The 26,411-nt window shown below is 28.4% G+C and overlaps 1 protein-coding gene across 1 annotated transcript; it reads left to right on the forward strand.

Moving 5' to 3' along the window:
• Nucleotides 1-2,838: 2,838 nt before the first annotated feature.
• LOC107450639 (D-beta-hydroxybutyrate dehydrogenase, mitochondrial) lies at nucleotides 2,839-22,047 on the forward strand. Its single transcript, XM_016066474.4, has 5 exons — nucleotides 2,839-3,170; nucleotides 6,121-6,327; nucleotides 17,093-17,275; nucleotides 20,583-20,715; nucleotides 21,616-22,047. Exons 1-5 carry the CDS (start codon nucleotides 2,918-2,920, stop codon nucleotides 21,932-21,934), a joined length of 1,095 nt encoding a protein of 364 aa, XP_015921960.1. The 5' UTR covers nucleotides 2,839-2,917; the 3' UTR covers nucleotides 21,935-22,047.
• Nucleotides 22,048-26,411: the final 4,364 nt, after the last annotated feature.

The following is a 26,411-nucleotide window of genomic DNA, read 5'->3' on the forward strand; positions in this document are numbered from 1 at the left end:
CGAATTAATGTAATTTTGCTTTTTAAATATCACTAATGCTGATTATTCATACTTATTTTATAATATGATAAATAAGAAATATATTTTCTAGTGATTTATAGTTTTTAAAAATCTAAGTAACACAACTTGATGTGAAGAAGAGTTTCTTAAATTACGTTATAAACTATCTACATAGAATTAGACGCAATGGTAATTTTAATTTCTTTAACTAAGAAATTAATAGAAATTAACTGAGAAACTAAACATTGAATCAATCTACGTTTCTTTTGAAATTTTGACTACAAAGTGTGTGACAAATGCTTAAGTATTAAAAATAATTTTGAAAAAAAAAAACTCACAAATTTAAACGATGACATCAAGTTTAATTGCCACTACCTTAATCTTTTTTCTATTAATTTTTACTTTTTATATTTTTTTAAACAATATAACGTGGTATGAAGGAAAAGTTTTCTAAATTGATTCTATTTATGTAAAACTGCAAGCAGTGGTACTTAAAATTTAGTTCTTTGTGATTAAAGTTATACTACCTTTGCTTAGAAATTTTGACTTTGAACTTATTCGGTAAAATAACATGCAACTAAAAGTAACAATTAAATGTAAACAATTCAGTTACTATTTATTCTGAGCAATTTGTTTGGAGTAAGGAGTTTTCTAAATTAATTCACGAACTATTTCTGTAAAAACCGGTCTCAATGGATCATTTGATTTGGTAACTAATGACCAACGTTCATTACTAATACTAATAATTAATATAACCGCTAAGAACTAATTAGTAATTTCAGATACAAAGAAAATTAACAAATAAATTTATGTTTGAAATACGCAGGAATTTCAACTAAAAATAGCTCTTTTAGGAAAAGTCATTTCTAAGTAATAGCATAAAATAAAATGAATATAATGATATAAAAGATTAATGACTACAGAAGATTTATGACTACAGAAGATTTATGACTATGAATATGACTATAGATCTTGTTCATATTATATGTGTTATAATTTTTTCTCATACGTTCTATTTTCACTTGTTTTATTTTTATTTAAATCTTAATATTGATATTTAAGCTCATTTAATGAACTTTTGATATTTTAGCAAAATAGCAATACAACATAATTTCATGTAAAACATTCTTAAGAGGTTTATTTCCAAAAAAGTCTTTGTTATGTAAGAACTATTAAATTTGTTTGAAAGAATTTCTTGATATCATTGTTTCGACATACGTTTAAAAATATGCAGTGTTGTTAGAAAAAAATTTAATTTCAAAAATTTTGAAAAGAATTTGAAAGTGCATAATTCGTCTACATTTTTATAAAATTGTTATTAAAGTGATGCATATTGTTTCAAAAAAAATTTATTGTAGCGAATATCGATTAAAACCAATTAATATCTGGTTATTCGAATTTAACATTATAAAAAATTGCCTCCATCTAGGATTTTAATTTTTTTCTTAAATCCCATATAAAATACACCTTAAATGTTACATCACAATTGGAGTCAAATGCATTTATAATATTCGTTTAAGTATCAATACTTTTCATTGATTTTCTGAGAATTACACTTGTTGTTGAGCTCTAATTTTCTTGGTATTGATGACAAGTTTTTTAATGAAGCTAAGCAGTTTAAATTTCTATAAAAGCATCATTTAAAATCACAAAGGTAAAAATTTTATTAAAAACCAAAACGCATTTCAGTCTTCATTAGTAGGATAAAATACAGAAATGGGAAAAAACAGAGAGAGTTAAAATTCGACGGAAGTCACGTCATTCCAATGTTATAAATGCGCCGTTAAAAGAGCCAAAAAATTGAACAAAATGAATGATTTCCAAATGTTAGATGAACTTGGTACAGCAGTAAGGTCATTAACAACAGTGCTTTTGTTTTTGATTATGTAATAACTCTCCCAAAAATCCAGGTAAGCACAGATTGTTTTTATTGAAATTTTATTTCATCACAAATAATTACTCTCGTAATTTTATAACAAACAGTTTTTTTAACATTTCAAACCTTGATTTTTCGCATACATAAACTACTTTAACACTTTGACGTCTCAAACATTAAATGCTGTTTTAGATTTAGAGCCAGCTCAACCCATGCAAAGTAAGTCCTATGAGCGTTTATTTAAAGAAGAATGATTACTGGGTTTGTGCATACATGAATTAATTCATTGTTTATAACAATTCATTCTAACCCATGATCCGTCCACCTCTGAGGATATTTTACGTCAGCACTGTGGTCGGTGCAAGCCGGCTGCGGAATTCGTTTCGACCAGTCATCACTGAGATTCGAACCTGGTTCACCTCATTGGAAGGTGAATGCTCTATCCCCTGAGCCATCACGGCTCAAACATATGTATTTTTTGTTTTATTTTATAATCGTCTTTGTACATCCGATCCAATTTTGGGTTTACAACTACTAATATTCAACTCCGTAACTTTGCAATTTTGAACCAATCCAGAAGACAAAGAAACTCCTGGATCAGTACCCCCAGAGGTATTGCTTTGTTATGGGAACATGGTTGACTTTGCGACTCGACAGATTTACCTTGCATCTGTCACCATTTTCTACACGGGGAATCTTCGGCTGGTATGGGATCGAACACACGAACATTTAGACATGGGCCCAGTGCCTACCTACCAAGCTATAACGGCCCAAACATATGTATTTATCGAAATGTACATGTAAAGGAAATACTGCTTAAATTTTATTATAAATTTTCTGCAATATCTCTGAGAAGAGAATTGTTATTATCACCAAGTAAATGAAATAAGTTAAAAAATAGATTTCGAGAGCATAATTACCTTCCTAAATGACTTCAATTAAGAAGTTTTTTCCTGTTAGAAAGAATAACGGTGTTAGTTCGGAAAACGGATACATCACTTCCTATACATTAACTTGGTAGTCGTTTATATAAGTATAAAAATGCTTCAAATTATATATTCTAGAGGCCAAATTCCCCGCTTAACGCGATGGAATATACTCTGTATAGCACTATGGGTGACTTTGTCTTATAATATTCTAAAATGGACAATAGGTTTAAGTCATGTGATTTTATTTTTAGCTTTGTCTAGTGTATGTTATGCATGTTTTGTAAAATTTAATGGAAACGTGTCAATTAGGAAGCTACGTGATAAAAGCATTGCGAAATCGCAAGCAAAAGCTGTTTTAATTACAGGTAAGTATTTTATGAGATCATTTTTATCATATGCCTTTCCTACGTAGCTCATAAATTATTAATCCTTGTATAACACTGATAAACAAGTTATAGACATCTAGCATGATGTTTACTTTTTTTAATGTAGTTTTTTATGATAACTTCAAATATTAAAACCACGTCTAGTTTTTAAGATATTATTGTTCAAAAATTAATTCTCATGTCATCAAAAATTAACTCTCAAAATATTGATAAAAATAATGAAATGCTTTATTTTAGTGAAATTTTTTAAAAAAAAATTACCTGTTAATAAAGCATTGTCACAACAAAATTAGTGCAAGTGTAGCAGTTAAGAAAAATTATGGAGCTGCTTTAGAGTAGTAAAAAAATTGTTAACCAGTATGAAGTGCTTACATTTCTTCCGTGATCTTTTAATTGATTCTTTATTTTTTTAGCTAATTTTTCTTTTTAAAAAACTATTTAATCTCATTAGAATAAATATTTAATTACTTTAAATTCATGATCTTGTTCATTGTAATGACATATTCATTAGTACTCAATGAAACAGCTTGTAGTGTATCTACCACTACAAAATTACAATTACAATTCTCTAGTATATAAGACATGCAAACTCGATTCTTTAGGGAGGTAGGAGGGAGAGGAGTCAATTGCAACAGGGTACGATTGTAACAGAGCAAAAATTTCGAGTGTCGGGTTCTAGATATGGTTCGCAAGTGGCGCCCAAGGTGTATTTAATAAATTTGCATGTACACCCTTGCTGGCAACCATTTTTATATACTTTTGAAAGAGTTACATCACAAAAGATATTTTCACGCTACGCGAGTACTTTTTTTGGTATTAGAATATTATATTGTAACAAAGTAATTTTGTTTAAACAAATAAAAATTATTAACCGAGTACGTAAGTGGACACCTTAATTAACATTTAAAAAAGAAGATTAGTTTTGTTAATTAACTAGCATTGTTTTTAACAAATGAAGCTGAAATGGCGTCTTGGGGACGATTGTAACAATAAGTAAAGGGACGATTGTAACAGCTGAAAATAAATAATCTTATGTTTACAAACCATTACTTAACTCTTTAAGAACCACCAATAGTTTCCTATATCATTTACATTATGTTGCATGTGCATTATTTTATTTGTCACCTTTCACAGCATAAATTAAAATTTTTAACCCCTTAAAGTTAAAAGTTTAACCCTTTAGGTCTCTGCTCATTATTATTTTTACTCCTAAAATATCCCTGCTATTTTGATCAATAAAAAAATATATCACAACTATGATAATATGTATAATTAACTATGTTTTAGTTGAATTTGTGAACTGTTACAATTGACCCCGTAAGTGGGGACAATTGTAACAAGTGCACGACTGTCAAAAATTGTTAACAACTAATGTAATAAGATTTAAAATAAGGTATTTATTTATTTTTCTAGTAAAGGATAGTCTACTTTACTCGTCTGTCAATTAATACTAATAATATATTGGATTTTTTGTTAGTTAAAAATGGTAAGTAAAAAATGTTACAATTGACCCCACTCTCCCCTACCTTTTCATAGATGAAGGTTGACATTGTCCTTAACAACACTTCCCACACATCTCTAGTGAAGTATAAATGATTGAAGAAGTATATCTAAAATACGGTGGGTGACAGAGACTAATGGTTTGATTATTTTGAATCAACGCATTTTAATTGTCTAAGAAAATGTATTGAATACTAAGACATTCGCAACTTTAAGCGTAATTATAAGCTTTTTCATTAAATATATTTTATAAGAAAAGTATTCAAAGAACCATGAAATAAAATTAATTTTTTGGGGGAGGACATACGTAGTTGATTTGCGGTTTTTATATACATTTCTAATAGCATTCTTTTTCAGTAAGAAGTAAAGTTATCGGGTAAAGTTTCCTAAGAGAATAGAGTTTTGATGTTTTCTGTTGAAAATGGGCAAAAATAAACCTAAGAACAGTTGAATAAAATTATTAGTTATTGCTTGTAAGTTTTATACAAGTAAAATGCTTCCTAATATGGAAGTTTAACGTCTTGAAACCCACTAATCTTTCTAACTTCATGAATAAACGATATTAACAACCAAACTTGCTTTGCTCTAATTTTTTTCTGCATAAATTATATTTATTCACCCGTTTTTTTGCCGTTTAATTTTAATTTTAGGTGACTTTACTCTGGGCATAGTGTGAATAACACATGTACTAGGCACTCTTAAAATTGTTTGTCTTTCTTTAGAAAAATTCTGTTTGTAATTATTAGCAGAACTAATTCAAAACCCGATAATGGAAAATTATGTACGTAATATTGAACAAAGAATGAAAGAATTTGAAAAATAGGGCGCAAAAAATACTTGTACCGAGTAGAAGGTATTTCTTGAAAGAAAGTACTAGCCTTATCATTTCATCAGAAATGGAGTTTTGAAATATCTCCAAATGTCAAAGCGCTTGTTTCCGTCATAGATTTTACATTTAATTTTAAGAAACTGAAAGTTTTTTTTATTAAAAATTCATATTACAAAAAGAATTTTATAAACAAATTACATTAGTTCATCGAATTCTCCAAATTATTGTTCTAAGAAATTAACCAATTTAAGCATTGAAAGTCTCAATATCTTAAAATAATAAAAGAACAGAAAATCGATGAAAATTTTGTAATCGATTGAAGTTTATTTATGCAACGAATTTTATTCATGTTTTATATCTACAGTCAATCATACCGCGTCTGGGTATTAACAGCTTTATTAGGCTATATAAGCTTACTAACATTTTCCTTCACTAAACTTAGCATTCAATTCTTTTAGCATTCAATTATCATGACGTATTTAATGATTTTTATATTTTAGTTTTGGTAGTGAGGGGTGTGATTTTTGCAGAGAATTCATTCATTTTCATTAACATAAACTGTGCTTCATATTTGTTCTCTTTTATTTTATTTTATAACAGGGTGTGATACAGGTTTTGGTTTTCTGACAGCCAAACGTTTGAGTGAAAGAGGATATCAAGTTTTTGCCTGTTGTCTTTTTCCTTCCAAAAATGGTGGAAAAGAGCTCAGTGCCATTCCTAATGTACATTCTCTAGGTGTGGATGTTTCTAAAAAAGAAGACGTAATTCAAGCTTTGGATTTTGTTAAGCAACATTTAGGAAAAAATGGTAAAAATTTAACTACTTTTTATGTTATTTGTGAATATCATCTCCTGCAGTGTAAACTTCATTGTTCGCAAAACATTTTTTTCATATTCTTTATAAAGTATCAGGTTATCTTTATTATCTTTGAAACACCAAAAAAAGTTTAATATTACAATCAATTAGGACACATTTCATCTAGAGCAGTGTTCCCCAACCCCCGGTCCATGGATCAAATGGTACCGGGCCGTCCATTTCATTGAAACTGAATTTAAATTCCTAGGTTTATAACCCAAATTAAAAATATTTGTGTTCCATTAAAATTTTATTTATTTAAAAAAAAGGGGCCACGGAAGGTAGTGACGTAAATTTTTTAATGTTTTAAAAAGTAAAAGAAAAAGAAAAATGAAACCACCTCAACTATTTTCTCTTTCAATTAGTTTTAATTAAAAAAAATCAATCATTATAACTGTAAATATAAATAAAACTAGAAAGCGAGGCGCGAAATTTACATTGGAACTAATGAAGATCTTCGTCTTCTCTTTCGATCGTGGCTCATTGATTTAACGCTCTATAAGTAAAAATGCTAAATCACTTTATATTTATTTTTGGTGCAACTGTATTTGATTTTGAAGGCATGTTTAAATGCAATTAAATTAAAATTAATAAATCAAAATAATCTAAAATGTAATCAATCAACGTCGTCGTCCCCCCAGCGGGCCGTGGTAAAATTATCAAACTTTGACAGGTCCGCGGGGATAAAAAGGTTGGGAACACTGATCTAGAGTACCTGCAAATACTGTAAAAAATTCCGGGTCAAATTACTAGCACTTTGGGTGCATCACCTGTAAAATCCATCTAAATGTAAAATCCATTTTTACCGTAAAATATTATACAGCAAATTTCGCAGTAATATTTATTTAGAGTAATTAGGTTATTATTATTGTACCCACACTGAGTGCTGGTACTTTTTACCGTAATTTAGTCCGGAAATTTTTGCAGTGGAAAGTCTGGACGGCAGAAGTTTGATTTTATTTAAAGGGGCTATTGAACCAGTGAATTTCTATGAATGGTTAGGCAGCTATTTTATTCTCCAATACAGGGTCACTTTAATACTAATCAGGAAAATGTTTACTCTTATTACGAAAATGACACATAATTCTGAAATTCCAATTAAAAACTTAAAAACTAACACAGGGAACGGAAAATACATTAAAATATTTTATAAAAATAATGAACTAGAAATTTTACCAATTTTATATTTAACATGGCATTTTAAAGCTCTTTCGGAAGGAAAAAAAAATGCAGTTAAGTGCCTCATACTTTAAGCAAAGTTATAATTTTAAACTTTATTTTCCATCACACCGTAAAGAATTATCTGGGCTTTAGAAGGAACAAATAACTTAAATAGTTTAAAAGTTATTATTATTCTTAAAAAATTTAGCAATTTGGCGACATTTTTCCCCTTGGAGGAAAATTATCAAAATCATTGCTTTTTCTCAGTTTTTGCAAATTTTTGGAGTTCAGCTAATGCGACATTGGAGTTAGATTATAAATATTAAAAAGTTTTGATCACAAACGCTTTTCATTTTTACAAAACTGTGGTTCATTCTATTTTATTTTGCACGAGTTTCAGAATAAGTATTAAGAGTACTGGCTATACATAAGCTAAACTTGATGTAACAATCATGAGTAATTGATGCACACTTACAGTAGTTATGAAAATGGGATATTATTCGCGAAAAGCATTATTTCATCCTGCGAATGAACTTTCGAAAAACAACGTTAATATAGCACTAATATATCGCTGCTTCAAAACTAAAACGACACATCTGCAGGCATTACACGTTTGCAGATGTGTCGTTTTAGTTTTGAACCAACGATATGTTTTCAATAAATCAGATACAACGGTATTTAGCTGTTAAAATCTAAAAATTGATAAATATTAGCTTTGATATGATTCCCATTGTTTTTCCACCTGCCCATTTATAGCAATTTAGGCTGGATAATTTTAGACAATTAGCAGTCGGTATATAAGATGACAATGAATACGGTTATAATAAAGCATACCATCACTATTACTATGGGTAAATAAAGTTGATTTGATGCAATTTTAAATACTACCAGTAATAAATAAAACACGTGTATTGTCTTAAGGCATCAAGAATTTGTTTTTATTGAAAACAAAATTATTATTAATGCTGTACAAAAATTTTGTTTGAAAGTGAATTAACTCATCGTTAAGATGGAGATTTTTGAATTATTTAGTATTTCGTTTTTCGTTTAAAGAAAAGGAGTTTTCAAATAACTTTGCACTATGTTTATGGAATATCCTCGTATTTATAGATATAAAATATGTTCAGTTTTTTTAATAAATCTAATACATTTGATTAAGAGTAACTACTACCAATATTTACAATTTACTTCATTTTTAGTTATAAATGAATAAGGAACAAAAAGTATGTTAACCCTCTTGGTGGCGCTTACTTGAAATAGTTTTACTCTTAAATGGGCAAACATATTTAAAGGATTTCCCCCTGAAATGGGCAGGAGTCAGACAAAAGGAATGCCTCCCCCCTTTTCTTCCGTTTGCTGTTAAGGGAATTATTTACGCTCTATGTGGTCAGCTTTAGGATGGGAGGGTCAACCAAGGAAATGACAGTTTGATGGATTAATTTCGTTTTGTAGTTCACTTTTCAACTATCTTTTTTGAATCCTCCTGCAATTCAATGTTTGTTTTTAGAATGTTTTAATCTTTTTACAATTTATATTTAAAAGACATGACTGAATGGTTCTCGCCTTTCTCATTGATGAAGATTGTTAGACAAATTTTATTCCAGTTTAAGATAAAAATAAAAAATTAATTAATGAAAAATTATAATATGAATTTTGAAATAAAAAAAAATAAAGTTGAAAATAATTTGTAGTTTAAGTTTCTTTCGTTTTTATTATTAAATTTACATTGATTTAGTGCTTATCATCACTATGCATATCGTTTATAACTACTTTTAAGATCCTTTAATTTTCTATAATATTTAATTTTGCAGAGTGGCAATCTTTTTCTTTTATTTAATCTAAACCATGATCATTATCTTCTTTTCAAGTTATATATTCTCTGATTTGGAAAGTATATAATTTTAAATATAATTTTAACAACAATATTCAAAATGTAGTCACTTGTAATTTTGATTCGTGTTAGTTTAGCTCTCTAATTTTTATAAAATTAATGCTTTTTAACTCCTTATGTATCAAATAAATTTCATTATAGTTTATAAATAGTAATTCCATGCAGAAACTGGAAATTTTACACTAACTGAGTAATTACCATTATTATTTGCCTCATTACATTTTGAAAAGTTCCAGTCAACTATCATTATTTTTAAAGAAATGACATGGCTTGATAGCCTTTGATAAAATACTTAACTATTGAAGTCTGAATAAATCTTTGTAAATTTTTGCCCTATAAAATTTTATTCTTCCATTAAGGATTAGTAAACTGAAGTAGTATTTGAAGTAGCAACTGAAGAAGCACATTTGTAGCTTTTCTTAGAGAGAAAATATAGTTAAATTTTTTCTTCCTATTTCTCTGCTGCTTGATCTTTATCGATAATTTTTCCAAAAATTTTGGTTTTATAACGCATACGCCATCAATTAAACAGAATTGTTTATTTTTATTTATATATTTATTTTAGTTGACATTTTCCTTATACAGTTGCCCCACTTAATTGCATAACTGATATTTGAATAACCCGCTTGCTTAAAGTAGTAGAAATTTTAAGAACCAAGATATATTGTATAGAAAAAATATTTAAATTTCCCCCGGGCAACTATTTAAGATTTTTTATTATCGCATAGAAACCTACCTAAAAGGAAAAAAATTTGCTCATTTAAAGTATTTTTTCGCTGCTCGGAGTGTATATATATATATATTAAATGCCATTATATTCCACTTATATGGCAAAAGCTGCTTTTCTCTCGCTATTTCTGAGGAAAAAGCATAAAATAACTGATATGATATGTTTTAAATCAAATTGTTATGAATCAACTTGTTTTAACTAAGCTGATATTTTTGAACTGATGCTTATAAACTGATATGTTTGAATATATGAAATAATATGTTTTAAATAAATATTGTTGGTAAAGTTTTGATATAAGTTTTTAAATTTTTAATAATATTTATTTTTGCAATCTCATTTCGAAAGCAATATAAATGGTTTATTAAAATATGCAAACTTTATTGTGTTCTTTTTAATCTCATTTCCGTAGAATTTTCATGGTTTTGTAAATTGGTAATAGTTTATTGCTAATAAAGGGAAATAGTTTTCTTATTCGATACTAAAATCAGAACTTTGGCATTTTGGAACATTTTCTTATTTGGCAGTCTTCAAATTAGTAAGTTCTCAAATAACATTTTACTTTTTTTGAGAAGCCAGCTTTCAAATTCTTGTAAAGAATAAATTAAAAAGTTTAGAGACCAATTGGATGAATTTTATAAAGTTATATAAACATTTTCCTTGCTAAACTTTATCACATTTCAAATTGAAATTTATTTCAGGAAAAATGAAATAAGGAAAGAGAAATTTCTGAATAACATGATGGAATATTTAAATTAGTTTGAAAATAGTAATGCGTATCCTTTAAATCGTTATATTTCTTGGTTCAATGCTATTATTAACGTATGAAAATTTTAAAAATTGCCCGTAATATTTTTTAATCGATGCAAACTATGTGTTGCATGGTTATTAGCTTGGTTTGCTATTATTCATTTTGTTTCTGATCAAAATTTTTTATTTTTCTGAATTTTTCAGAATTTAACAGATTTAATTCTATTTGAATTTTCAGGCATTCAAAAATAAATTTAAAAAAATGTACAAGTAAAGTACAGGAAATATAAGTGAAAATTCTAACTTGAGGGAATTCTGGCCCAAATAAACGTTGGTGTTAATAAAAACGAGCACACCCCCTAATCACTCTAAAAAATTATTCATTGTATAACTCAATAAAAAATTTATTTTTTAACTTTAATATAAGAAGATATCCAAAGAGCATTCATTTTCACATTTCTTTGCAGTTCTCCGATTTTTTCTTCAGTTTTTAGATTGACTTGAAGGTGGATACCTCGAGAGCAACTATTATTTAAAGTAGGCTTGATTTTAAATAGTTCAATGTTTCAAACAGATTGTATTTGAAACATTTTGGCAAAATCTTTTTTTGTCTATGATATCTATGAATATTCAATAGTATTCATCACATTATGCATGCCATAGACATTAGGTATAAACTATAAGATAACGATTAAGAGAATAGCTTAAAGCAAGTTTAAAATGAAAAACTTAGGTGGTTAATTGCAAAATTTTTATAGAATTTCCTCTTGTGGTTGTTTTTACTTAAAATCTCTACCTTTTTTGGTGTAAAGAAGAATAAAGGAAGAATATAAACTTAAATTTACTATTGATTTCAACATTTTTTTTTCAGTATTACTTTTATTGGAATTTTGAATTGCATAAATTTTTTTTATTTTATAACGAATCAATAATTGAACAAAAAAAGAAGAAAAAAAATTTGTTTTAGTAATAAATAAAACGGACCTATAATAAACAAACGTAAATTAAAAAAAATATACAAAGATCATAGTCTACATTTATGAATTTATATCCTTGAAATGATTCCATTTTTTGTGATTTCTTCATAATTATTTATATATCCAGTCTCTATCCATATCAGCAAACGTCATAGAAAGAAATTACAGATTGATCCAAACTGCGGTCAAAATTTTTTTTCCAATTTCTTGCATAGTCATAGATCCTTTGCACACACCAAGTTTAAAAATATGTAACCCTACTGAACAGAATTTTAACCTAATTTTCAGTCTAATAATATGACCAGGTTTAGAATTTCAATCAGGGAAACTGAATATTTCAATCAAACTTCATATTTTGCGATTTAATTTAAATGTTGGTTTTTCTATTGAAAATCATATATTTTAGTTTTTAAAAAAATCACTTTTTAATAAGAAAGTATTCTCAGAATAAAACAATTTTCTACTCATAATGTTAAAAAAAAATTAAATGAGCACTCCTATGTTTATGTTTAAATTCTCTATATTTTTGTGTAAAACTTCAATTTCCTTTTTTTACATATTCACATTTTTTGGAAGCTCACTGGCGTAAGAGCATGATCGTAGTCTTACTTCTAACTCCTTGCACGAATTTTGTTTTACAAAATATTTTTCAAATCTGATAAATTGAAATATATTCAGCAATAACGAAATGCAAATTAGTATTAAAAGTCTAAAGTTAAGATTACCAAAAAATTTCTTATTAGCTCTTGAGAAATTTTTAAAACTAGAAATGATTTTAAAGTGGTAATTAATTTGATATAAAATAACGCATTAAAGAAAATCTTTTGTTCAAACTACTATTCATAAATTTCTGGTAAGAGCTTTATAAAAACAGCTTTAAAATCCTTCAATTCTAAAATCAAAAAATGTTTTCATTAAATAGAACAATTTTATGATGACTGATTAGTTCAATATAATTATATACTCAGTAAACACGAATATACACGAACTGCATTGATTCTGATACCCCTATTAAAATTTAAAGTTTATAAGTTAGTAAAATAATTATTCTGAAATAAAAATAGAAATCAGATTGAGAAGCTGTGGACAAATTATATTGAATTTAGTTAGGAATTAGTGATCTAGAAGAAGGAAAAAACAAACATTATTTAAGAAATCACGACTTCATGAAAATCCAACACCAATAAGAGATAATTGATTTAAAAGTTTTTGCAACATAAAATATTTGCAGTTGACAATCTTTTTACCAATTAAATATAGAGTGAAAAAATTCATTGTTACAAAATCTATTTTAGACTTTGAGAATGGTCTATATTCAGCTTTTGGGAGTCTTGAAAGAGAGTATATACTCGCTTTATTTACACTACTTCAAAGTTTTATATTAAATCTACTTTTACTAGATGACATGACCATTTTAGTTATTTTATTAGTAAACTTATTAGAGAAAAAAAAAGGGGTGGCATATTTCATTTTGCGCTTTCTTTTGAAGCAATAATACATTCGAACTGAAGGAAACTGAAGATATCCTGGGGTCAACACTGTGTACTAAGTGTTAGTTTTCAAAGAATGAAAGCAAATGTTGCAAGAAATTTCTTGAAGAAGAATTCTTTCTAAGATTACAATAGGTGTATTCAATGCATGGGGAAATGGAGGATTGGCGTTTTGAAAGAGTGATATTTCCTTCTCTGCAAGGGGTCATTTCCTGTATCGCAGCCCAGTAGTTGCTAATTGTGTGGAATTCCAAGCTTTGTACATTTCTGGAAAAAAGGATAAATCACTCACTGAATCCTTGACACTCTGTTTTTAAACCTAGTCTTTAAATTTCTCTCTTCTCTGCCGGTCCTCTTACAAGAAAACATTTCCGGAGAAAAATTATTGCCTAATAGCTTGCAATGAGAAACGTATTTATATATGTAATTTGAAAAAGGAGGGATAGAACAGAACTTAACTAACAGTAAACAAATTAAAACCAAACATTTAATTTATTGTCCAAAATTATAAAGTAGTGCATAAAAATAAAATACCTTCACAGTAAAATAAAATTTGAAAATAAAATGTCCTTTAAAGATCATCTTTCTATGTAATAGAAAAGCAATAAGAAATAAATCTTATCAGTTGAATCTGCTAATATACCTTTTTGAATAATATACTTTTAGATTTATTGTCAAGGCTCATCTTGAAGAATTCGTGTTCAAAATTGCAACCATTGTCAGAATGGTTGCAATATATATATATATATATATATATATATATATATATATATATATATATATATATATATATATATATATATATATATATGGTTGCAATATAATAATATATATATATGTAATTTTAAAAGTTATCCTTACTTTATCTCGCAAATAATTTTATTGTGACACCTTCAACGATGTTTTCTAGAATTTTAATACCTACCAAGATTGCAGGACCATCATATTTGATATTTTTGAAACAAATGTTTTGTTATTAAATTTCTACGACAGTTAATTCATAAGTAAAAAAATTAAACATTTTTTGAACCGTTCGAAATGTTATCTTAGCATATATTCATTTCGCTAAATTATCTAGTAAAAATAATTTTCTTTAATTTCTCAAATATTAATTTTTGAAAAAAAATTTTTTACACCTTACTAAATAAATATTAGATTGTTTGGCCTTTTTTTTTTGGTCAAGTAAAAGTAAAGAACTGTGTAATACAAAAAACTTAACTTTGCGTTGCCTTTTCCTTTGATTATTGTCCTTAATATGTATTGATTATAATTAAATCAGAGATTTGAAACAAATACATAAAAATAGTATTATTAAAAAATTTTGATTGAAAAAAGAAACTTTTAAAAAATAAAAATTATTTTATACTCTTTCTTTTACCTAGTCTTGTTTTTTGTAGTAAAATGAAGTTAGTTTTGGATACATTTTTAAACAATATTAGTTTATTAAATAATAGATAACTTTATGAGGAAGAAGAAAACTACTAAGCAATTTCTTGTTAAATAATAAGAATCCGAATCCGAATAACTATCCGAAGTCCATGCTAATTTGCAATTCGTTAAATTCCTTTATTATGACGCAATAAAACAAGTATCTTACTTAGTTTTAAGAATTTTACTCTCATTATTAATAAATTGCTTGATAGTATCACTTGATATTAAAATTGTCACAGGAAGTAATCAGAGTTTAGCTGGGAAAAATTGCTTCAAAGTATTATTATATGGTTTTAATATAAACTTAAAACTTTTAATTAAAATTAAACCTAAAAAGATATTTAATCTCGTTGGTTTCTTTGTAGTTATAAGATTTTTGATTTTGCAAAAAATGTTTTGAATATGCAAGTTATTTCTTAAAAAAATTCAATAACTGTCTTTCGTATTCTGTTTTTTCAAGATTTTATTTCTGTATAAATTTCAGACGCGATAATTAAAAGGAAATGCTTAAAACATCAAGAAAAAAAAAACAGAATTTTATTTATTCGCTCTTTATTTATTTATTTATTATTATTATTATTATTTTTTTTTTTTTTGCATTTCCTTCTTTGCTTGAAAATTTTTAAAATAATGTAAAGAAAAAAAAATGACTCTGATTAAAATAATGTTTGTAAAGTAAAATTTTAACATTTCAAAATTAGTGAGCTTGAAAAATAAGTAAGGAGTACTTTCTGGCAGTTGGAAAGAAATAAAATAAGTCAAAATCTAAACTAAGTTAAAATCTCTTCCAATTAAGTTCACGAAATAAAATTCAGTTAATGAATATTATCAAAATATCGAATTTACAGTACTTATAACGAAACTGCAGAACATTATTAATAGAGATATTCAAAAATTTATTCAAAATAAACAAATATTAAAAAATTTGAAAGTAATTTGCGATAATCTATTCCCCCCTCCTATTTTTCTAATTTTACCACGAAGAACTTCAATTTAAAAAAAATAATAATAATAAAAATTAAACAGCAATGAAAGCAACGAAATGTTTGATTTGGTATTAGCAAAAGAAAAAAAAAATTGAAATAAATAAATAAAACTTTAAATTAATTTTTCCACTTCACCAAAACCTTTTCTAATCAGTACCTTTTAACTACTAATGTACTATGAACTCTAAAATAGACTCACAACTCCTCTGTTATAGTGATTTATGATGACAGCTATCCCCACCTCTCAATTAGTACCCAGTCGGCGGTCGTAGGGGAAGGAAAAAAAATACCAGCGAAAAACTCGGGCGCGCCGCTAGAGAGGCAGATAGGCAACCCGAGTTATTCCGGGCTTGCCGCTTTGCGTGTAGATATGATTCCCGAGTTATTACGGGTCCGCCGCCAGGAGGGTTAACAACATACACTGAAATTTCACAAAGGAAAACGGTTGAATAATAATTTATTCAACTGTTATTTTACTTTATTCAAACAAAACAGTCAAATTACCATAAATAAGATGGCATGCAAACTGTTATCTGTGAAAAAAAACATTTATTATTTACTGCTTTTACCTAATACGGTTAAACAACTAGAATTTTATGACATAAACTAGGCCCACCTAATGAAGCCACTTAGTTCCCTGCGGCTGGGTACAAGTTGTATCCGAGAGAGGTAATCTGTCAATTTCAAGACCGAAAAAAACAGGGATTCCAGTTCCAGTGTTGACACCGCAATATTTCCTTCCTTCTCATCAACACACGAAGAGTTACCTCCCAATTTGTGACCCTGGACTAATAGAATGCGATTCTCTCTTTCTCGCACAGATTTAAATACCATGAATCTGCTTAACACTAAAAAGTCTAGTATTTCCCATCTCGTACGATGCGTGAAGCAACCAGATAAGCGAATTTAACCACATTTCACGGCTCATTTGATGAAACACAACTCAACCACTACCTAACTCTAATGCCCATCACCTAACGAAAAGCCTAGCACCAATGCACAGTTACATTTCCTTTTTATGGTTTTGAAGCCACGCATGTTGTAAATGGTTAAAAAACCGTACAGTTCCGTATTCATGGTTTTCTAACCATACTAGCTTAAAACGGCTTCAAAACCGTAAAGGAAAAAAATGTTCTTTGCCGTAAACTTTACGGTTAATTGGGAGGGACGGTTATTTTATCGTACTTTTAGAATAAAAATTCCAACAGTGAATTAAGATATATGATATTTATTATCAATTGCTTACTAATTTTAAAAAATCTCTTCTCTATCATTTATATATTCTTTTTTTCGATGTCTTAAAGAGCTGTGGGCACTTATCAACAATGCAGGAATCAGCAAAGGCTCAGATATAGAAGTAACTTCTATGGAATCAATAGAAGAAGTAATAGCTGTAAACCTTTTAGGCACCATTCGACTAACAAAAGCTTTCTTACCACTACTTCAAAAATCAAAAGGGAGAATTATTAATGTTGCAAGCGCAGCTGGTAAGTAGAAAATATTTTAATATAAAGTTATTCAATAATTCTCTATAGAAAAATAAAACTACAGCAGATAAAATTATTTCTCAATCGAATATTAATGTATAAAAAAACTCATTGGTTGAAATAAATCATGATGCATTTTATAATACAACTGTTTTCGCAGTTGAAGAAAAAATTTGAAATGGCATAAAAGTTATTATACAGTAGTTTAAAAGAAATTTTAAAACTATTTCTCTGATATGTTTTTGTTATATGGAATAATAATTTAACTGTTCCAGTACTTATAGGAGAAACTTTAAAATGAGATAGAAGTCAATGAAATATAGTTGAAATACTTTATGAAGGTAATAATTATTCGATAGAAATACTTAAAAATGTTATAGAAGCTATTATAGTAGTTTGGTAAAAATTTATATTATTTCTTTTCATTATTATTTGATTAGATATAATTTTATAATTAAACTAATTTAGCAATGGCTGAAAAAATTTTAAAACAGGACAAGATCTAGTATATTAGGAAATACTTTGAAATACAAAAGACAAAATTATTTGACATTAATTACAACATTTTGCTAAATTACATTTGTTTGTAGTTGAATAATACATAGTTGAATAATAATAAGCGAAAATATGTAAATATTTTATTATAGCCGAATAGCAGAAATTTAATTAAATAGTACTGTTGAGAAATACAATTTCAGATTTTCATGAATATATTTTTCTTGATTTTAACAAAAATTACTGCGAAAACATTTCGCAACTTTATATTAATATTTCTGATTCCAGTTTCCTCCATGCAAGTAAAATAATAAATTAAAATATTTCCCTCAAATTGTTAATTTAATGGCAAGCTTTCATTAAATGAAGAAAAAAGTAATAAGAACATCACATTTTATATAAGTGAAAAAGAAAAAAAATAATGTAATTTATAAATTAAAAAATTTTATATCAAAAATGATATTATACTTCAAAAATAGTTTTATATAAAAAAAAAGATTATATTATCCATATTTTGTTTTTAAATTTTTAGTTGCGCCAATTTTTGGCGTATTCTATTTTACTTCATATTTAATTTTGAGCAGAAACTATTATACAATGATGTGCATTAGGGAAAAAAAATTTGAAACATTAATGTGACAACTGTTTTGTCTTCTGGAGAAATAAATACCCAAAGTTTTTGAGAAGCTTTTGTTTAGTTCAAACTCTGCTACGTAAAGAGCCATGCTATGTTTTCCCTATTAAGAGTTTTTCAGTGGAGTTGAACTCTTACCCATACTGAGAAATTAGGGTTCATCCTATAAACGAGAGGTCATCGATCAGAATTGGGGTGAAGCGTTCATTCAATAGCACTGTAGTAAGAGAGGTCATCAACCCTAAAACTGGGGTGTAGCGCTCATTTTCTCCCTACTTACATGAGTAAGTCAACAATTTCAGAAAATCGATTATTTAACAATATTAAATAAGATTTTCATTGTGAACAAATAGGATTCTTTTTTACAAAAACTAATAAAATAAAAATCTCATAAATTTTATTAAATTTGGAATCATTTTAGAACATTTATATTCAAATATCCATAAAAATAAAGAATGAACAGAACATTCTCTTTTATCACGCCAGAAGTCTTAAAGATAAGAGCGAAGTTGCATTTATCTAATCATCAATGAAAGAAATGAAATTTGACCTAGTTTAAATTAATTCCTTGGCCTATTTTTCTCAAAATATTTATTCACAGTTATCATAAATAATATCACTTTCCTAAGTATCATAAAAAAATCTTCTGCTGTTCTGATAGAGTTCTATTTTTAAATAGTAATTTAATAAATATAAATTGATTTCAACTTTTATATACAAATAATATTATGCATTTAAATTGGGATTTTATAAACATCAGTTTCAATAGGAAAAAATGATGGTATATTCGTATAATTCAACTTATTTTTCAAATAGAAATAAAAATAAACCGTATAAAGATACAATTAATACTGCATGCAAAACAAAGAAGAATTATTAATTAAAAATAAATTATTGCACTTTTTAATAAATCTACTTAAATTGCAGTTCTGGGACAGTAATTAGGTGATAGAAAATAATTATACGAACACTAATTAATAAACATTTGTATAAATAAACAATATGAATAGATAAACAATATAAAAAACAAAGAAACTTTCTCTTCCATAGTAAATGTTTACGTTAGCAAGACCTAAGACATTTAAATATATGAAGGATTAACGTAGACATTGTTTATTTTGTAATAAAAATAACAGTGTGGTGACTAAGGGTATAGAGAGCGGGTTCGAATCCCAGCGATGGCTGACCGATTCGAATTACGTAATACTCAGCTATACTCAAAATTTTATTTCTCACTTTTTGTGCAAAACCATATAAAAGTTGAGGTTTTAAATTTTTTAAAACTCTATTTTTTTCATACTTTTTTCTCTTAGAATTCGTCAAGTTTTTTTTTAAAAATATGGGTTGTATTTTTTTTCAAATTTGGTACTGATAGTAAAACTCGAGATAAATTTTTTTATATAAATCTATTTATTTACTTTAATATTAGTAGAGTGGATAAAAGCCCTGGTGGCTCAGGGGATAGAGCGTTTTCCTCCCTATGACGTGAACAGGGTTCGAATCCCAGCGATGGTTGGTCAATGCGAATTCCGCACCCGGCTCGCACCGACCACAGTGCTGACGTAAAATATCCTCAGACTTGGACGATCATGGGTTAGAGTCCCTTTGCCATCAGGCTTATTGTGGGAATTTTACGTGGTTTCCCTCTCCATGTAACGCAAATACGGGTAAGTGCTATCAAAAATTCCTCCACGAAGGCAAATTTCTCCCAATACCTTATCCAGGTGTTCCCTTGTCTTCTAGATTGGGTTCAAAATTACAAGGCTACGGAGTTGAACATTGGAGGTCGTGAATCGAAAATCTGTCGACTGTTCAATGATGGTTATAAAATAAAATAAATGCAGTAACATTTAATTATCAACTACATTACAAGGGAATAACCACGATAAAGTTACAAATTTACTTTTTGAGAAAAGTATATATAAAATAATAGTTTTTATTCATGTTTTTTTATTTGAATGATAGATTTTCGTAAGGGGATAAATTCAATTAATAAACTGCCAGAACTGAATTTGTTAAAATTATAAGCCACTTACATGCAGCAAAATAATCTCAAACTTGCGCTTTAACCATGGTTTAACTTATCTTCATACTTTTCGAGAAAAATAATGTTATCAGACTCTATGTAAAAGTTTCCGATTGTATGATGTTTTATAAAACAAAACTCCCATTTCTCAGGAAGATTCGTTATGCCTGGATTTTTGCCTTATTCTGTCAGCAAAAATGCAATTATATGGTTTAGTGATGGTCTTAGATTAGAAGTAGCAAAATTCGGAATATCTGTTGTCACGATTGAGCCCTGGATATATAAGTAATCTGTTTTCTCTTATTTTGATTTTAATTTGATCTATTTTATTTTGTAAACATTTTGCTCTTATAATGGTAACAGTTTATTTTACTATTTTTTAATATGTCTTTCCTCATTTTAGTTATTTGCTTTTTTTCATTTTGTGATATGTTTTTTTCTTATTTTGGTTACAATTAGCTTTTTTTAATATTTATGTTTTATTTTATTTATTTTGATTATGATTCACTTTATTTTATGGAATATAATCTAAAACTTTAATAAATATTTGCCATATTTTATATTGTAAATGTTTTTTCCATTTTATAATATTTACATTTCAACTTTATTTTGATAACATCTTGCTTTATATTATTTTGTAACATATTTTTCATTATTTTGACTATAATATGTACTGTTTTATTTCGTAGCTTGTCTCTTTTTTTTTTCTCATTCTCTCTTCTCGTTACACTTTGCTTTATTTTATTTTACCTCATTAATTTTTTACTTATTTTGAAAAAATTGAGCTTTTTTTACCACGTTTATATCAACTTGCCTTCGTGTATGTCTGTTCGGGTGGAATTTTGTAATCGATTTTAAACAAACTTCAACCACAACAAACTCACAGTATTTCGTACTTCATTGTAAACAATATTAATGCTGCAAGTAGTTAGCCAAACCTGGCGTATCTCCGAATGGTGCGAATAGGCATGAGTTTGATGAACGAATGGTGCGAATAGGCATGAGTTTGATGAGTTGAACATTCTTCATTATTGATGTTTAAATTACTACCTTTAGAGTGCAATATAAACTCGATTTGATGTAAACTTGAAATAAGCTGTGCTTTGAAACTATTTTTTAGGTTGTTCATCAACAAATTCAGAAAGCTATTGCACTACTGTATTGATAGTGCATTTGTTTTTGCAGGACAAGGCTTTCGGATCCATCTGCCCTTTCAAATTATGTAGAAAAACAATGGAATAACTCAAAAGAAGGAGTAAACAAAGAGCAACTTAAATATGCCAAAAAGATCAAACGAAATACCGGAAGTATATTTGGATCCCTCATGAATCCAAATTTAGATGAAGTGATCAATGTCATGGAAGATGCGGTAACCAGCAGTTGTCCCCCTTACACATACAGACCAGGCAAATTGTACTTAAATTTACTCTTATGGCTTTCTTCCTTACTTCCGAAACCAATTGTTGACTATGTGCTATGTTATGTTATATTTAAATGTGCATAAATGTTTCAGTAAACAAACTATTAGACTGCGTTTATTTATAGCTCTTGAACTTGAAATCGAAAGCTTATGCCATTTGTTTTATATTGTAATAAAATTTTATTCTCTGTTATAAAGATTCCTTTTATTAAACTTATAGTTGGAAATTTTCAGTATATAAAGCATTTTGTTTCCTTCTCTTATGTTTAAAAAATTTGCAGAATGTTTAAAAATTCGAATTACGGCATTTTAGAAACATTATACATTCGTTGTTTCTTTAAAAACATTTTTTTAACAGTATTTGCTTTCATGATGTAATCTTTTTAAATGGTAGAAACTTACTTTTTTTCAAAGTTTAAATATTTCCTCTCAGGAGAATTCTCAAATAGCACAAATTGTCACGGTGATATCATAATAAAATTAAAAACAGTCACAGCAGTCACATTCACGAAATCTCCCACGAAATACTCTAATTCACGAAATACTCTAAAATGAAACTCTCACTTTTGACACCTAAGGCTGCATTTCGTTAATTTTGAGAATCATTTAAGAACGGAAATCACGTGACTTGTGACAAAATGAGAACTCTTAAATATATGACGAAAATATTTCCTCACTTGAAACCTCACCATAGGGCATTGTGGGAAATTGTTGACTAGAAGGAAACTAGAATGACTACTAGACGATCGTATATAAAGCACTGGAACAAGTCGACCAATGTATGGTGGGTGGTCCAGGAGTTGGCCTCTTATCAGGGCAATTAAGGGTTCAAACCCAGCTTCAGGCATGTGCGTAATTTATTTCTCAATTTCTCTTGTGTTGTATATGCGATTTTGATCCACCTATATGGTGCTCATGATGAAATGATTGTTAGAAAAGTTAGATGCCTCTTCTTTTTTGCTTGGAAAGAAAATAGAATGGCAAAATATTTTTCGTAAATTTTGACGAAATACGTTTCTTTAAAGCAGTGACGATTATTATTTCGCCACTTGGACGAAAGTTTTGCTTGGAGCATATAGCAGGAAACAGTTTCGTTAAAAACGAGGAAGGTTTCGTGAAATTTGAACATCCGCTTCTTATAGTGCGCCACTCAGTTGCAACTTTGATACCTTGCGAATCACATGGGATGTATTTTTCGATTTATGTTACTGAATTTGCAGGGGTATTTTTTCTTGTTTCATTGTAGTAGCGTGCATACATTTTTGAGACTTATTTCACTAAAGTTCTGATCAGCGACTTAGAAGTCTTGTTAACTGGGTTTTGCGACTAATCTCTTAAAATTAAATCTGTGATCACACTGGAGTCACAAATGGTCACAGAAAATTACATTCACATGTGAGACCTGTTTAAATAGTCCAAAGGTGAACGTGGAAAAATTTAATTGCTTCCATAAACGTGTTAGGTAAAAAAAATGGTTTCTGTACAATTTTGCTGCATTCTCTAACGCTCACGGTGTTAGAAAAAAGTTATCAAATATAAGTACACCCCTTGTTGAATTTACCAAACGATATTCAAATAAATTTATCTAAATATTATTATCTATTGAAAAAAAAAAGAATTTTGATGTCACTTTTTTCGGCTTTTAAATTAGATGTATATGTTTAATGTTTTTTGTAAGATTCATATTAAAAATGTCAAATGTTACCTAACTTTTATAGCCAACAGTCGTAATAAGATTCATTTAATTAAAAAATATTATTGCAGAGGCAGGGCCGAACTAAGAGACTGTTTGTTACTGTAATCCATGAATAGAGCTGTTATCTAACTCGCAATTACTTAAAACTTTTCTCACAAAGAAAGCAATAACATTGATAGAACTATTGATACTACTTTAGTATGTATAATGTTATTTAGAGTTAAAAATCTATTACACATATTAAAGTTAACTTAAAATTTAATGATTAAAATTTTCTTGATTACAATTTGATTCCATAACATTAAGTAACACAATAAGGGGTGGAGAAACTAAGATCACTCACTAGGGCGTCATGTCTATTCGATTCAACCTTCGTACTACAAGGCAACGCTTCAACTGATTCCTAAAACGATGCAACCCCTTCAGCAAGAGGGAACTTCGCCAAACTTACCCTTTGGCTCACTTATCGATGATTTTGGCGCACTTACTATTTTGGGACTCCTTGCTCTGCATCATCTTAAATGTGATCATGTGTCTTTAGTATCTTGGAAAATTGATTAGTCCTCTATTACTAAGATCTAGAAATACTTAAATATATTCTCTAGAAGGATATGGAAAAGAATCTTTCCACTTTCAACTCCTTCTTCTGAATTAGAAATGAGTTTGAACTCGCTTTTGGAGATCCTAGTCCTCCCGAGGCTGCAGAATAATAATCCGAACTCGAGATACATAGGATTACTTAGATCCCGAATCCGCCCGAGATATTCGGATAAAGGGCAAATTTTGCAAAAACAAGGAATGAAATTTTTTATCACAATTAATTAATAAACGTTAAATTTTTTATGCTTAATAACGGTACCAAACGTTATTTTAAAAATAGTTAAAAAGTTTATGAAAATTTTATCATGAGTTCAAGCCTGCTCGAGTCTGTAAGCTTTTTTTCCTTGTATGAGTTCGAGTTCTAGCGTGGGATCTCTATTCTGAATCTAGCAGCCATCATGTCGACACCTTGTTGGTACGGGCTTGAACCCCTTTGTTTTAAATAAAATTCAATCTTGACTTTTCTGTTTTTGTATTTTTAAAGTACCACTTCGAATTCATGATTACACCTAAATTCAGAATATGTTAAATTCGTAACCTACAATAATGGAGAGACACTTTCAGTTTGTGACATTTTTTCAGATTTCTCAAGAAATACTTAAAAGATTTTTTTCATGACTTTAGAGGTGTTAAGGTGATGTAATTTCTCATACTTATCTGTAAACTTTACAGTTTTCAAATGTCTGAGGCACCGGCAATAAATTACAAAAAAAGTGTTTATGAACACCCTATGTCGGAAAATAGAGAAATAAACTTATAAAAATTATTTTCGTTAGTATATGGAATAATTGCATTGAGTTTCGTAAGCATAGCTTAAATATTTATGGAAATACGGATGTTTTTATAAAAAAGTATATTATTTTTTTTGTCCTAATTTTATTACTATAATTTAAACTATTTTCAATAAAATTAAACAAAATTTTTAAGCAATTTTTAAAATAGTAAAAAGTTATCTTTTTAAAATTTAAAAAAAAATTCCTTAAAATTGCGCAAGATAAGAGCATTTAAAGCCGTTCTTACATACTGCGCACGAGTAAGAAAAAACATTTTTGTTTTGACAATATTGCAGAGAATTGTATTTAGAGTGTTGTTTCTAATGCCACTTGCCAAATTTACCAACAAGTCTGTTTGGGGAATCCAAGCGAATTTAAGGCAGATGATGCTTGCTTTTCAGCGGAGTCAACAATGGAATACGACTTCAGCCACACACACACACGCCACAGCCCGTTTTAAAGGGCAGACCAATCCAAGGATCCATTCATTCACTAACAGATTGTAATTTTGACCTGAACCAGAGAACGATCAATCCTCAATTCAGTACCCCCAAAGGTATTGATTTGTCTTGGAAACTTGGATGAGTTTGTAACCCGACGGAATTAACTTGCACCAGTCACTATTTACTGTCACGGGGAGTCTTCGGCTGGCTGGGATCAAACTCACGACCTCTAGAACATGGGTCCAACGCCCTTCCAACCAGGGTATTTCAGCTCATTGTATTTAGTAACTAACGTAAAAAAAGTCTGATTTAAATATCTTGAAAACTTTAGAAGTTTCTAGCAATTTTTGAAGTAGTTCTTGTAATTTTTTTGAAGAAAGCTCTGAATGATAAGGGATTTTCACAAGTGTCATTTTATACTATTCTGACACAATTCTAAGTGTCATTTTGTGTCATTTTGCAATTCATTCTAAGTGTCATTTTGTACTATTCATCTCCATTATGGGAGATCAACACTTGAAAAAAAAATTTCTATCACGTTTTCTTTCTTAAAACCATCAAATTATAGTATGCGGGCAATTATTGTAAGGTATTATAATTTATTATTAAGTTTTGTCTCATGATAAAAAAATAAATTTGTCGGAAACTTCTGTTATAAAATAATCTTCTAATCTATGGTGTCGTACCAAAATATATTTTCATATGGGTTAGCATATCAAAGTTCCATTATTATTATTTTGAGAATCTTACGAGTCTTTGGTTTAGGCTCCAAATAAAGTTCGGTTATTCATGCATAGTTAATACGAAAGAAGAAAAATATGATTGAAATAAACTACAAAGGAAATTGCCTGATGAAAGATTGTGGTATCCTATGAACCGTATATGCTGTTGTTCACGGGGGATTCTTAAGGATGCTATAGACAAGAATAGAAGTTTCTAGAAAAGTAGTCAAGAAAAGAAGTGCGTAATGAAAAAGGCTATATTAAGAAACTCTTTCTTTAATCGATCACATGTGTTTTGTCTGCACGTGGGATAGTTGAGAACTCAAT

The sequence above is a fragment of the Parasteatoda tepidariorum genome, chromosome 7 (assembly GCF_982258835.1).
Source record: "Parasteatoda tepidariorum strain Cologne lab strain chromosome 7, Ptep-v5.0, whole genome shotgun sequence".
Lineage (NCBI taxonomy): Eukaryota > Metazoa > Arthropoda > Arachnida > Araneae > Theridiidae > Parasteatoda > Parasteatoda tepidariorum.